We start from the raw sequence: 15,345 nt of genomic DNA, 5'->3' as shown, positions 1-15,345 counted from the left end.
CCCAGACACCATCTAGGCAAAGAGAGACTATAATCATCTAGATGTATACTTAGAAGGTGTTGAAATGGCTTGGCTGCCACTTGTTCCTGTTCCCACTTGGAACCTCATAGCTCTGACTTTGGAACATGAACCGGACTTCTCCTTCCCTCAGCCAGGGGAGATCCTAATCCTTTGTTCGCAGGATGCCCACATCTGCAATCAATATGGTCTTGATACTCAATGCTGTACCCCACAGATATGTACAATCAACTATATTCCAAGAACAAAAAGAAAATGTTCCAAATTGAGTGCTAAAATGTGTTGTTAACTCCATATACCTGGCAAAATATTAAACTGACAAGTACAAAAATTGCTTTATAATGTTGCCATGTGAACAAGTCTTCACTGTATAAATGAATGCAGTTTTATGTGTTTACACTTGTAAATGCACACCCTTACATCTAAATAATAATAATAATAATATATTGAACTTTCCAAAGAAGAGTACAAAACTGAGATTACCAGAGGTGGGAAAGGGGGAGGGGCAGGGGGTAAGGGAGGAATTGGTAAAGGGCCATGAAAATTGATTGCATTGTATAACATTGAATATACTAATTATTCTGACTTGAACATCATGTATCACACACAGGTATTGATATTCAATGCAGTATCTCACATTCTGGTCTGTTAGGACAGAGAAAATCCCCAGCATAGATGAGTTTCTCTCCTAGTACTGCCATCAAACAATGCAGGCAACTAGTCCTGTGGACCAGCCAGCAATGAACCCAAACCTCGCTCCTGGAGCAGGAAGCAATGGCAATCCCTGTGGCTGGCACTGGCAGCTGAAGGACAGTACTCACGGTTCAGGTGTGTACATGGGCTTGGACCCATGTCTGATGTACTGTGTGCAATGGAAGACTCGGAAGGCCAGGCCACCCAAGAAATCCCGAGAGGAAAGCAGGCCAGCCACAGGTCGGAGGCGGAAACCAGTGCAAGCTGGGAAGCAAAGAAGTAAAGGAAATTAAAAGCCCATCACAGCAGAGCCAGAGGGGCCTGAAGACCCTCAAGTAAGGAAAAGCGCACACAACTGCCCAGTGACATGGGCCTTGATGCCGAGTAGGCTTGACTTCAAATCTCTGCCCCACTACTTTCTAGCTGGGTGATTTAGGGTCAAGTGAATCCACATTTCTGAGCCTCAGTTTCCTCATCTGCAAAATGCAGACAGATATGTCTTAGGGATATTTCAAGAATCAAAAGAGCTAATGACTATAACATACTTAGCACAGAGTCTAGCACTCCGGAAACACTCAGTTAGTTTGGCTTTTGTTATTGTTTGTTAGAGTGGGACACTTATTCCCTACCTTTCACGTTTCCAGACTGGGGAGAGAATTTTCACCATACTTTCCAGAAGGAAGAGTACGGAAGCAGCACTTCCAGCTTCCCTGTGCACCTCACAGCCATCCCGTGAGAAGGAGTGATTGTCTGATTGGAGCGTTTGGGAAGAGAAAATGAATATTCTCAATTTAGTCCTTTCTCTACTGCTCTTTCTCTCTTAACTGCCCAGCAGAAGAGTGCATTCTGGCATGTTCTTGGCTCTGCAATGGACTACGCACTGTGAATTGGCAGCTAAGTTTAATTAAGGGAAGGACATGAGAAAGTCCATGGCTGTGCACCTACAGCCCATTCTCTAAATAGTTTTTTTCTTAAGCTGACATTTTTCTCACCATCTCTCTGGTTCCTATATCTGTCTCTCAATTTGTTCTAAACTGGAAAGGCAAATCTTAATGACAGTGATAAGAATAATAATAATAATAGCTAACACTATGCCTTACCTACCATGTGTCAGACCCTGTTCTATGCATGTACTAACTAATCCTCACAATAACCCTCTCAGGTAGATGTGTTTCTCATCCCCACTTTACAGATGGAGAAGCTGAGACAGAGAGAGGTTAAAGCACTTGTTTAAGGTCACAAGCCACAGGCAGTCTGGTTTCAGAGTCTGTTCTCTTAGTTACTATTACATAACTCCCAACCATTAGTATTACTGATAGTTATTTTGGTATTCTTATTATTGGCCATGGAAACAGGAAGAACTAGGTAAAGCATGTCTTTAGAACACCATTGTCTCTCCCCCGATGCTCTCTGTATCTTCAGGCTGAAACTCATTCTGCTCGGATTCCCACTCCTTTACCTGCTGATAAGACTCTCTAAATGGAAGGACCAAAATGTCATCCAGCCCATCCCCCATCTATCCCAGGCACAACTTCTTTCCTACCACGTAGTTTCCCTGGCTCCTTGTCCCAGAGTTGTCCATCACTGCACAGCTCTGATGCATAGAAAATTCTTCATCTCTGTAAATCTGTGGTCTGTCTCCCTACTTTTCTTCATTTTACCTGGCACATAGTAGGTGTTCAGTATGTGTTAGCTGATTGTTTTGTTTTGATTTTGCTGAATTAACACCTTCCTGGCAGAAAAGAAAACACCTATCTCCCCTGGAAATGCTGTGCGGAGGCCTGCCACCCAGAGAATGGATTGACCCACTGACTTACTCGGATTCCAATTCAGTCTAAATTTGCTGGGCACCTACCATATTTGCAGCACTGTGCTGAGTGCTTTCCTATGCGATATTTTAATTAATTCTCACAATTTACCTCTGAGAAAGGCTAAAGGGCTGACGCAGTCTCCTTTTGACAGAGGACAAAACTAAGGCAGGTTCACCCAGCTAGAGAGGGTTCCAAAGCAGGATTCATACCAGAGGCATAGACTCAGAGCTCATCAGGGCTGTTGACTCTGCCCGACTGATAGCTCATTTCTTACACAAACACACACTGCAGCCATCTCACAACACCACAGGAGCCGTAGGGAGATCCCCAACCGGGCATCCTGGGCTTTGAGTGTGAAAGAAAATACTTTCAGACACACGTATATGGCAAAATCCACACCTGATGCCTTTGCTTGGATGACAGCAGATTAACAGTGGAGGCGACAGGGAAGGCAGGGCACAGTGAAACTCAGCTCTTGCTGGGAGAGTCAACCTGTGCACGTTACACCCCCACGTGCTTTCCCTCCCCTTCCCTTTCCTCTGCCCAGCCCTCCCCCACTTCCTGCTGGGCCTTTGACCCTGCTGAGGACTTACACTGCAGGAATTGAGAAACCTCTTCCAGCTGGGGAATGTTTTCTTCATGGAAGCCACAGTACTTTTCCAGAAGTGGAAAAATGTGATTGTGCTCGTAGCAAGCGTGAGTTTTATACAAGGACTTCAGGGTCCTGAACACTGTCCCCCATGTTTTCTTTTCTTCCTCTGTATATTCCACTCGAGGGATGGGCTGCCCACTAGAATACAAGCAGGAAACATGTGTCTCCAGCAGGGCAGGGCAGAGGAGACGACACAGTTAGGGTTAGCAGAAGGAGTCGGGGTTCAGAATCAGTGAGCTGCCACAATATAGTCGGTTGGACTACAGAGGATTTCAAATGTATTTGAAAGAGGAAACTTCTACTTCTTGATAGAGAAAACATTATTACTTTGGTTTCCCATGAGAAAAAGTGACCTGGTAAGCAACAATGTAAGCTCTCACCTCCCCAGTTGCAATGAGGATTTGCTGTCACTTTGGGAAATCACTTGGCTTTTCTGCTCTTCTAACTCTCCAATTGTTTATGCAAAGTAGAAATTCACTTACCTTTAGGGCCAGGTAGGTACCATAAAGGTGTAAAGCAGTATGTATAAGGCAATAAGGAGAGGGGGGACTGAGACAACTGAAGAATGCCTCTTCTTTCTAAACAAAGGCATCTAAGTTCAGTTAACGCAACATAGAGTTTTGTATTTGTCAATTAAAGCAATTATACCTGTGAGCAAAATTGTATTTAATATGTAGGCCATGAGTTTGAGATCCCCTCGTTTAGTGGGCATGCATTTGCTGGATTTGGTATTTCAGCTCCTGGGAAGTTATAAGGGTATTTAAATATATGTAAAGATTCTGCAACGTATACTTGGACATATATCAAAACATCACGTTGTACATCATACGTACAATTTTTATTTGTCAATTAAAACATAAATAAATACATTCTAGCTCAAAGGTAAAAAAATAATAAATAAATATGGGAACAATGGGTGACTAAGTAGATAAATAAGTACATGCTAAGGTATAAGATACACCTACCTACACTGAGCTTGTTAAAAGTACACATGCAGGACCCTGCCCCATAGATCCTGAATCTGTTGGGGAGGGCAAGACCCAGGCAACTGGATTCTAATAAGCTCCCCAGGTGACTCTGATGCAAATGACAGTTTAAAAGTCATTCGTTTGAAAGGTCTTTTTGGAAACCACTTGAGAATGAGCTGTGTTCTGAACAGCGAAAACAAATGAAAACCAAACAAAACCCGACTTCAAAGACCAGTGACTGTTCCTGGGCTGCAGGCCCATTTCTCTAACAAGGGACACAGAGTCTGGGACAGAGTGAGACTGTTTAGCTGGGAGTTATGGATCATCATTAGGTTTCCTCCTGCCCTTTCAGAGTTGTAGCTCATCCAAGGACATTAAAGCAAAGTCATTGTTATTTTCTACAGAAAGGTGGGCAGAGATTAAGGAAAAAAGACAGATTTTTGCTTAAGAATTGAAAGCAGTACAAGCTCAGAGGGTCTTGGGGTGGCCAGCAGGGATTGTGAAAAGAACTTCATGTAAGCCTCTGCCTACGAATGCAGCATTGTTTCAAAGCTAAGCACTGATGGATGAGAAAAACAGATGTTGAGGGCAGACAGAGACTGACTCAATATGTGGCCCGTCCATTTCCTAGTTATAAGGCCTCGGGTAATTTAGAAAATCTCTGAGCCTCAGTCTGTGCAGCTATTACATGTGCAAAGATAAGTAACTGTTTGCAGAGTGCAGATAAAACTAAGTGAAATACTCCATATATAGTACTTACCATTGGTACTGACAATAATCATTGGAAAGTTGATCATTATCATTATAACAGATTCTCATTTTTTAAAAAAGGCATTTGCTATTTCTGCAACAAATTTTAAGAGACGGTAACATCTGGACACCAAGATGTCCCCCTGGCTGACATTTGCTGTGCCAGGGTCACAAGTTCTGTCCCCATCGTCCTAGTAAGGCATCCTCCTCCCCTTTCAGCCTGTGAGGCTCAGATGGTAAGAAATGCCACCCCCATTTTCAGAGGTGGGCATGTGACCAGCCCTGGCCAGTCAGAGTGTCTCATTGCTCTGGCATGTGACTGGTGGAGAGATGGGCCCATGTCCTGATCAGAGCCAGTGAGACTAAACACAGAATGTTGGTTCAGTTTTTTGGAGAAAGACAGAACCTCTAATTGAGCTGGGGTGTCAGCCTAAAGGTACTGGGGTCCATCCCTAAAAGAGAGAAGCCAATGCTTGAGAGCAAGGACAAAGCAGAGGTCATTAGAGCCACAGAGAGAGAAAATGAGACACTGGGTCCCAGACCTCCTGTGCCTAAACTCCCCCTCTAAATTCTTCATTTATAGGAGCCAAGAAAGTCCCCCTTTTTGTTTGAGTTGACTTACAACTGAAAGATACAAACTCCTATGATCCATTTAGTCTATTTCTAGATGAAACTTTAAAGCCCAACCTCCACTCAAGCAATATACCCAAAACCTGCTGCAGCTGCCTTCTAGATAGTTCTAGACACAATTCCTGGAGCTGCCTCTGATTCACCACTTTCAATCTTCACCCTCACGTGGTCTCTTGGATTCATTCATTCATTCAACAAATATTTATTGAGCACCCACAGTGTTCTGTAAGGCAGTGAACAAAAGTCAAAAATCCCTGCCCTCCTGGAATCTACATTCCAGCGGGGGCAGACAGAAAGCCAACAGGACTGTTAGATGGTGGTAAGTGCTATGGAGGGAAAAAAAGGGAGGGTGAAGCTATAGGGAGTGTCAGGGTGAGATTTTAATTTTACATGAAGTGTAGAGAAGCCTGGCTGAGAAGATGACAATTGAATAAAGACCCAAAAAGCTGAGGCCTCGCTGCTTCATCCTGGAGTCTTCCTTTCAGCCTGTACATTAGCTTTTCTGCAGGTTCATTTGGTCAGCAATAGTCCCTGATGTTCAGAGCAGTGACAGCCCATTGCCCTTAATGTACTTCTGGGGGCAGCTCATCAGGAGAGTCTGAATTCTAACTCTGCAGCTTCCTAGCTGAGCGAGACCTTGGGCAAGCTTTAAAAAGCAAGATCACCAACACAAGCACCAACGTGAAAAATGCAACACTAAATAGGCCACGTTAAGGATACGTGTTTACAGTATGAGAGTGGAAATAGGAAAGCAGAATGTTGCCTTGTTTGACCTCCGCTAGGGATTGTGTGTCTGCGTAGACTCAAATGTCCCCCCACTCTGTGCATATCCAGGAACGACTGTAGAAGAGTACAGTGAATATTGATTTGGGGGTCCCAAATATACTTAAACAAGTAAGCAAATTCACAAATACAGAATCTGCCCATAATGAGGATCAACTGTACCAGCTGCCAAAGTAAGAGACTATTTCAAGGAAAGAAGGGATGATAAATAGCATCAGAAACTTAAAAGAGATGAGATTCCGTGAGGTCTGAAATAGGCTTTGAGTTTGAGGACAAGTTCAGCCCCTATCTAGCCACATGGCCTTGGGCACACCCGTTAACCACCTGGGACTCTATGATCCTCCCCTACCCTACTACAAAAGGTAGGAAATTGCCTAGATCTCTAATGCTCCTCGGAGAGCCCAGCCATGTAGGATGGTTTTCAATCACCAATTTAACTCACTTGATTAACGTCCAGGATTGTGAGGTTCTTCTTCATTAGGTTTAACATTTTTTACAGAAAGGTGGTTGAGGAGAATTAGTGTCTCCCCTCAAATCCCAAACCCCCAGAAAGCACCTCGTCTTTGATCATATGGAGAAGTGCGGTCTCCAGACTCTGAGAGTCCCCAGACACTCAGGGAAGCGGCTGAGGATAACTTTGGAGTTAAACCTGGATACAAAGCCTGATTATGTCACCTTGTAGTGACATAACCTTGGCAAGTTACTTAACCTTTTTAAGATCTAGTTTCCCTACATGAAAAATGAGGAGCTATTATCAAGACTAAATGAAATAATAGATACAAAAGCATTTAGCAAAGTCTCAGACACATAGCCAGGAGAAATAAATATGATCTGTTTTCATTGACTATCTGAAGAAGGGCTCTTGCCTGTTTCTAATTTGATGGTGTCCACCTGACCATGCTGGACAAAGGTGGGGACAAGGGAGAGAGGTAGTCACGTTCTGTGATTCCTACTCGGCACAAGCCGAGGCCCAGTTGGCCAAGCTCTGAGTAAGGGCAGCATAGTTCTGCATCCTTCCCCTACCAGAAGTCACTCAGAAAAGGAACTTTTCTCATTTTCTCTGCAGGTCTTTCCTTTTTGAAGGTAATTTTCTTTTCAGTATCCAAAGTCCCATCATCTCCTTTACCTCCCTGATATTCTTTCAAAGCTGTTCAATTTTCTCAGTGATCTGGACAGCTTTTAACTTTCTTCCGGTGCATGTCTTTTCCTAATTCCTTGACTCAGAAATGATGCTGTCCCCGAAACACGGTTTCCCATAATAGCATTTCTGTGGTTCCTGAGGACTCAACAAAACTGTCTCTTCCCCAAAAACATATTTGACATTTGCATTTTCTTTTGGATAAAATAGAGTAGGAGAGGAGCATAGAATTCCAGACAGAACAAAATAAACCCATCCTAAAATTGCCCTTCACAGTTGGGTCAGACCAGATAGAAGTAGAGCACTGAAGCTTGGCTAGCCTGAAATTTCAAATGATTTATTATTTCAGTAAAGCAGCCGGCTTTCTTGAATGTAAATGATCCTTTTTCCTTCTTCCCTGTTTTACGTGGAGAAGGCCAGAAGCTGTTTTATTCGGGACTGAGGCCTTTTATAATTATTTCAGACGCCACTGCATAATTAGACAACAAGTCTTGGGAGAGAGCTGGGTCCCAGCACAGCGGGTAATTTTGTTTTGTGCTGGGTAATTTTGTTTTGTCCAGTGGCAATTTTTTTTTAACACGTGTTCTTAAAGGGAGTATTTAATCACACACACACACACACACACACACACACACACACACACACACACACACACACACACACACACACACACGCACGCACATGCACACAGCAGCACTCTACTCCCCATGCTGTTATTTTCCAACCAAGGGCAAGGGAGAGGTAGGCTGGGGCTGTACTCTTCTTCCCTATAAGCAAGGCAGACTTACTGGCGGTAGTTGTAGGCAATGTCTGCAAACTGCTTCCGTCTTGCTCGGTACTCAGGATCTTTAAAACCCTAGGAGAAAGGAGACACTTGATGTTTCAAGGCTTTGCAGAGGGAGGCCTGGCACCTCCACGATGCCTAATGGGGGCTCATGAGCTATGACGGTGTGTGTCTCCTTCCCCTGATTACACCCTGAAAATAAAGTCTCAGTTAAACTTAGGACAAGCTCTCTCACGAGGTATTGTGAGTGACATGTTATAAGTGACACCTTCCATTCAGCTTGAGCTTTCCTACCCTGGGATTTCGGTGGGCAAATGGTGTGCAGGTGTGCTCTGGTCTTTAAGAAATCTCATCTACAGTATTTCCAACTTATATATTTGCTAAATTAGGCAAAGTTAGTAGGATAAACATCTATGATAAAGATATACAATATCCACTTAATTCCTGATCACTGGTATCTAGTACTGCCTCCTAACTTCTTGATGGACAAACAGCTACATGCTTATACATGCTTCTGTTATCGCAATTATTAAAAAATGCCATTTATTGAGTGCCTACTACGTGCCAGTCTGTGTGTGCTTGGACCTTATTTATAACTCTCACAATGAACTTGTAGACCAGCATGGGTAGCCCCTTATTTCCAGAGTAAACAGTGGCTCAGAGAAGTGAAGTCATAGTGAGGGTGAGGCCAGGATTGGGGTCACCCAGCTGCTCCTTGCTCTTTTCACTGCACTTCAGTAACTGTCAGCCTTTATAACTTGGCAGGGACTCAACTCATGAGAAATCTATCTCAGGACGTAAAAAGGATGAGTCTGACTTGCAGGCAGCCTTTTCCTTGTAATTCATAAGCAGCACATTTCCTAGTGAAAAAGACGAAGTGATCTTTGAATGTTTGGGGTGGGGACACATGCCTGAGTTGGATGTGATCTCAATTGATTAAGAGGTCCCATTTGCCAAAAATGTTGTTTGTAATATGTATTTTGGTAAGACAAGAGACTGGTGTCATTATTGTAAAACTCTGCTTTGTTCCCTCCAAGTATTTCCCAATAAGCAGTGCCATCTACCACTTAAGCTTGCAATTTTCCAGCCTGGCCATCCCTCCAAACCATCATTTTTTAACTTTTGATTAATGAATCAAAAACTAAGGCTTGTATCGTGGACCATAATAGTTAAGGAGTCTTTTTAAAAGATAAATATTCCCTGATTTTCAGATATTGCTTTCTGTTTTGTTTGCTTGATTGGTTGGGTGAATTTTGTTCTGTTCTGTTTTGGTTTTTGTTTTGTTTTGTTATATCAGGGCCTACCAGTAATTACAAAGAACCAGAAGACAATGTACATAATGTAATTTAATTTGAGAATCTGTAGCATAGGGTCTAGCACACAGAAACAACTACAGGCACTTATTGAAAGAAAGAAGAAAGGAAGGAAGGAAGGGAGGGAGAAAAAGAGTTTTCTAGTTTGTTTCTTAGAACTTATTTTGAGAAATAGAAAAATCCAAGTGTTTCACATTGGAAAAATAAAGTAAAATTACTATACATTTTTCATTCCAAATCTAAATCCCAGTTAAATTAAGTCATCATAGAAAAGATTCCATAGCATGATTATTATAAAGTATAACCCTAGAGCATTGAATGACCTTGAATCGTTACAGATAGGAAAGCTTAGACATCTGAGAACTTAAACTACCATTGGACCTCATTTCTACTGGTTGAAGATATGGTGATCTGGGATAATGTAGTAAGAAAATTGGGCACCACGATTTGCTTTTCAAGCAGCACTAACAACCCTGTTAGGAACCTATCTACTGGATTACACAAAGAACACTTATTTGTCCACATCTTCATACTTAGGACTCAAACACAAATTTAAGTATAAATTTAATATTTGTCATGTTCACCTGCTAGTCTTGTTTAACAATCAGTAATAAAAGGCTTTCTCCAGCCCCTAAGTATAAAATGTAAACTTTTGCACCTACAAGGCATCTTAAAGAATGTCTACATATTTTGATCTAGAAGCGAGGAAAGTGAAGCCCATAGGGCCATTTCCTGAAGGGTCCTCAACCGCAGAACCAGCACCTCCATTCTGGTTTTGGGGTCCTACCCAGGCTGGGAAGTTGAGGTTTAAGGGTTAAAGAAGGAAACCAGGGAGACAAGAGAAGAATCCTTTAATCAGTGGATTTCCACTTCATCATGCTCCATCCAGGAATGGGGTGCCCAGGACTGTTTGTCATCCCTGTTTGGCTCTGTTGTTTATCTTTAGTGTACTTATCTAAGTGGTTTTAAAAAGTTTTCCATCTGTGAAAATAAATGCTTCATGTACCATTGTATATCTAGTAGGCATCAACTATGTCATTGTGTATCTAGTAGGCATCAACCACAGATTTCTTTTATAATTAGAAAAAAACAAAATAATATTAAATGTCCACCTCAAAACTTTGGAGGGAAGTGGCAGAAGATTCACATATGGAGATACACGAACACACACATATCTAATACACTACAAAGATTTTCCAAGGTTTCTAACCATGGTCCTTTCCAGGTCTAAGTTTCTAAGAAGTTTATTGTCAGCCTGCAAGGAGCTTCCACCAACCAGATTGCTGGGACTTTTGTTCTCTCAGTTGCCAGTGGTCAGAAAGATCTGTGGCCTTGAAACCCAGCCTCTTAGGGATTTGGCCTTGCATCCTTTGGGTTGCAGGATGACTACAGGATTTCTGTGGTCACCCATGAGGGTTGCATTCTGAATTCAGCTACAGTTGGTGATAACTGATCACCCTGTCTCAATTTAGACTAATAGCAGTAATTTTGGTAGCACTGCATGTAATTTATTTATAATCACCCTGTCTCAATTAAACTAATAGCAGCAATTTTGGTTGCACTGCATGTAGCCAAGTATGTTTTGACAGGAAAATATACTGTTGGTGAAGGAGTGGTGAGGGGGAGGGGACAAAAAGGAGGAGAGGATGGGAGAAAGTGGAGAAAATTCTACAGGATGCCAAGTTATAAATAACATCACTTGAAGTCTACATGCAATTCCTTTTCTTACTCTCAGAAGTCTTGTTATTCGGGGGTGTTTTAGGGGTGTGTTTTTTGTATGGGGATTTTAGGGAGAGGGTACTACATGAAAAAGTCCTCTGAGGATTCTTCTAGACTTAGATATTTATTTTATCATTTCTTGATATCATAGCTGATGTTAAATCTCAGAAATACCATCTTTAGCCTAGTGAGGAGGAAAACATGGGTTTTAAAGTCAGACAGGCTGGGTTGAAATACCGACTTTCATTCCCTAGGAGCTTAGCCCAAGGGTGGTCAGTTCACCTCTCAGAGCCTTAGTTTACTCATCAGTAAAATGAGACTGTTAGTCATACCTACTCCACACATTGTGAGGATCCAATTAGGTAATGTAGGTAGTGCATCAAGTAGAATTCTGAGCACACAGTAGATACTTCAAGAATGATGCATTTGTGCAAAATGGTGGGAAATCCAAACAGTGAGGAGTCTGGCTCAGAACATAAAAGGAATATACGCTGGAAGAAGGCATTGAGCCTCACAACCCACCCTTGGGTTTCCAAACAACACCTGCAGAATTCTTACCTTGCTATTTATATTTCCACTAGGCCAATAACAAAAGGATTTTTGCATTCCATAAGTCCCATGCAAACTGGTGGAGGACGGCTCACAGGAGACAAGAGGTTCAAGCTAGTGTTTACTAAGGATCTGCCATTCCCATCCCATAGACGCTGGCCAAAGAAGGCTTGCAAACCAGTAGACTAGGGGAGTGCTGACCGCACCCCTCCCCTCGCTCACTCTGCCATAGGCCAGGAAGTCTATTCTGGGAAGGATTCAGGTTCATGGTTGCCCGAGCCGGTGGGCTGGGAGTCATTGTTTTACTTCTCCTCTCTTCTCTTCCTTCACATCCAGTAATCAATTTCTGCCCATTCTACCTTCCATAGATCTTGAGTTTGTCCTTCTCCCTTTATCCTCTCAGCTACACCTTCCTTCAGCCCACCATCATTTCTTACCTGGACTACTGCACCTGCTCTCCACGTGGCCTTTCATTGTGCCCTCTCACTCCCCTCCACTTTAACCCAAGTAGACATAAAATGCAAATCTTGTGAGGTCACTCCCCTCCTTAAAAACCTTCAGTGGCTTCTCATTACCTTTAGAATAAAGTTTGAGATCCTTAACACGATCCACAAGGCATTGCTCGATCTAGCCCTTCTGTGTTTCCAACTCTATGCTGAACCACTCTTGCCCTCATATGGGGCTCCAAATTATACTGGTCTTATTTTAACTCTTTAAATACACCGTGCTCTTTCCCACATCAAGACTTCACACATGCTGTTCCCTCTGATTGGGGTCCTCTTCTCACTCATTTAGACCCATAAGCTACCACCTGTTTTGTCCGTGTTGGTTTAAACTGCACTTTTGATTTCCCTCTACAACATGCTCCCTCAGCAACCTGCACACTGCTTCTTTTGGATGGTCATCACACTTGTTAATAACAGTTAAACTCAGGAATCTGTCTTACTTATCACTGGATCTTCAGTGCATGATGTACTCAGAATAAGTTTGGGGAGGAGCTGTTAAGAAAAATTATTCAAAACTTAGGGGAAAAGGCAAAAAACATTACTGTATGCCTTTTCAATGTCATATTAGGTTATTGTCTAACGAGCTCACTGTATACTCTAGGGGGACATATATTTACTACTTACTAAGGCCCAGACTCTTCAAAGTAGAAGCTAACTTTTAGAAGATCTATAAATTGCAGAATATTCATTTAATGATCGAATTGCAAATAATTTCTGTCCAGGAGAAAGGATAACGTTTACGATTATGTCATTATTGTTTTATGGAACATTAATTATTTATACATCCATCTTAGTGATCTCTTTCTGTCATTCTGTCTTTCAATGTCTCTATATGTTGGTCTCTTGTATCTTTCTTTGTATTGTCTTTGTCATCTTGCTGGTTCCCTCATTAATGAGTTGAATAGATCTCTGAGAAGTGTTCACTATATATTTGTAGGACAGTTACATTTTTAAGTTTTTGATAGTTATGCTTTGATAAAGCAACTTAGTAAGAGTACAAGTCTTTAGTGACTCAACTGGCTGGCTGATCCTCAGAATACGCTCCAACAGGGACCTCAGGTAAAAGGACGGGTGGACAAAAGGAAGAGAAAAGGAGAGAAGTATTGGAAAATGTAGCCTTGTTCTTGGAGAATTTGCTGGAGAGTAGGGAACCTCAATACCCACATGTTTAAATACTGAAAAGCAGTTTGAGAGACTTAGATCAGGAAGTAGAAATAAACACAGAAGGACAGTTTTGGTGGCTGATATTTTCTCCATCAGAAATCCCTCTCTGGCACACATCATCAGCCTAGACTCAAGCATAGGTGCCAAGCAAACAGGAATAAAGAGATTTGGGGTTAGGGTGTGTGTGGCGGAGGCTGCTGGTGCTGATCAAGATCTGTCTCTCCCTCCTTCTTTCAGAGTCCACTGCTAAACTACTTTCCCCAGTCCCTTTGCAGTTAATGGTGGCCATGTGACTGAGCTCTATGCAATGGAATTTGAGTGAAGGGATAAGATTCATCTTCAGACCTGGCCCATGAAACCTCCCAGGAGCAATTCTCATGCTCTCCTCCCACAAGCCGGCAGAACAGGGAGTGCTCCACGGAGCTGAGGAGCGTGCAGCTGTTAGCAAAAGCAGCCTTGATCTCTGAAAGACTGCGTGGATCAGACTCTCTACTGACCCACACTGGGAGTAAACTTTTGTTGGGTTAGGCCACGGAGATTTAGGGTTTGTGTGATAAGCAATTAGCCCATCCTGGTTCCTAGCAGGCTTGTCTCAGACCTCCCTCTTTCTAGAAGTCCTCCTTAACCATTCCAGTTCACAGAGACCTTTGAGCTGATAGCACACACTATCTGACTCATTAAACCTGGAGTTTAATTATGTACTCTTCTGAGTTATGACTTAATTAATTGTTACCCAAACTGTCTTCCATGGAACACTACCATTCAAGATAATGCTGCAAAGTATTCCATTAAAGAGGTTCCATGGGTAAATAAGTTGGAGGAAATATTAGGTTGAATGGGTTTCAATTTTGCAGGAATTTCCAAAGCCTCCAATGAGACAATGAACTTACACATGCTTAAAATGGGGTTATAGAATATAGCATTTCTCTCTTTGATCACAGGATTTTTTTTTAATAGACTACAGTTCAGGAAATATGCATAAGGTCCTTTCATTTGTGTATATACCTTGAGCCTTGTGTGAGGTTACAAGTCTTGAGAAAGTGAATGTATTTATTGTGTTCTGATACTCTTGCCCCAAGTATAAAACACAATGTGATTATTGCCATCACTGAGACATGCACACAGTTCTTTCTAAGTGTGAAAAGCTTAAGCCTGGAGAAGAGATAGGAGGAAGGCTTTGGGGAAGTCAAGATATATGAGCAGGGCCTTAAAATACAAATAGAGTAATCATATAACCCCAGGCAAAGGGAACTACATGCACAAAGGCTGAAAAATAGTCAAGGAAAGGGGAATCCATTTTGGAAATGGAAATCAAACAGAACCACCTGGATTCTGCCTGCCAAGTTTATAGTTGCTATCCTAGTTTCCTCCAACATGGCTCTGAGAAGTGTCAACACCCCTTCTCTCTTGAATCCACAAGTGGGGTCCTTGAAGAGCAGGGATCATGTCTTATTTACCACTTCAACTCCCTTTCCTTTACATGGCCTGGAACGTAGTCCACATACACATGAGGCCACACAGCCCTCTCCATCTGAGATTTCTCATCAGAAACTGTGATGTGCAACCCTCACGAGATGATGATCACATTTAAATTAAAAAAAAAAAATGCATGCCAAGCATTTAACACAGTGCCTAGCACATAGCTACACTCAAGAAATGTTAGCTGTTAGCATTGTTAGCTTAATAAGTGTTTGTGGAAGGAGGGAGATTGGCAACAAAGGAAACGAGGCAGGGTGGACACAGCGACGTATCACTATCTTATTTCATTTTCCCACTTAGCTAAAGCTGAAAGGCAGGTGCCCTTTACCCTCTCTTTCAGGAACAATCCTTCCTTTACCTCATTTCTCAAAGTGGCTGTTTGGGAGGG

General features: G+C 42.3%; 1 protein-coding gene across 1 annotated transcript in view; it reads right to left on the bottom strand.

Annotated features, from left to right (window-relative positions):
- The window catches only part of PAH (phenylalanine hydroxylase), a 70,256-nt gene that overhangs the window by 9,762 nt on the left and 45,149 nt on the right, over positions 1 to 15,345 (bottom strand). Inside the window, exons 5-7 of the mRNA XM_063075784.1 lie at positions 8,232 to 8,299; positions 3,116 to 3,312; positions 840 to 975 (exon numbers count right to left, since the gene is read on the bottom strand). Coding sequence (XP_062931854.1) covers positions 840 to 975; positions 3,116 to 3,312; positions 8,232 to 8,299 — 401 coding nt within the window. The remainder of the gene's footprint in view (positions 1 to 839; positions 976 to 3,115; positions 3,313 to 8,231; positions 8,300 to 15,345) is intronic.

This window comes from Cynocephalus volans, chromosome 12, assembly GCF_027409185.1.
Source record: "Cynocephalus volans isolate mCynVol1 chromosome 12, mCynVol1.pri, whole genome shotgun sequence".
NCBI lineage: Eukaryota > Metazoa > Chordata > Mammalia > Dermoptera > Cynocephalidae > Cynocephalus > Cynocephalus volans.
Note: the sequence above shows the minus strand (reverse complement) of the source record. Positions and strands in the feature narration are given on the sequence as shown.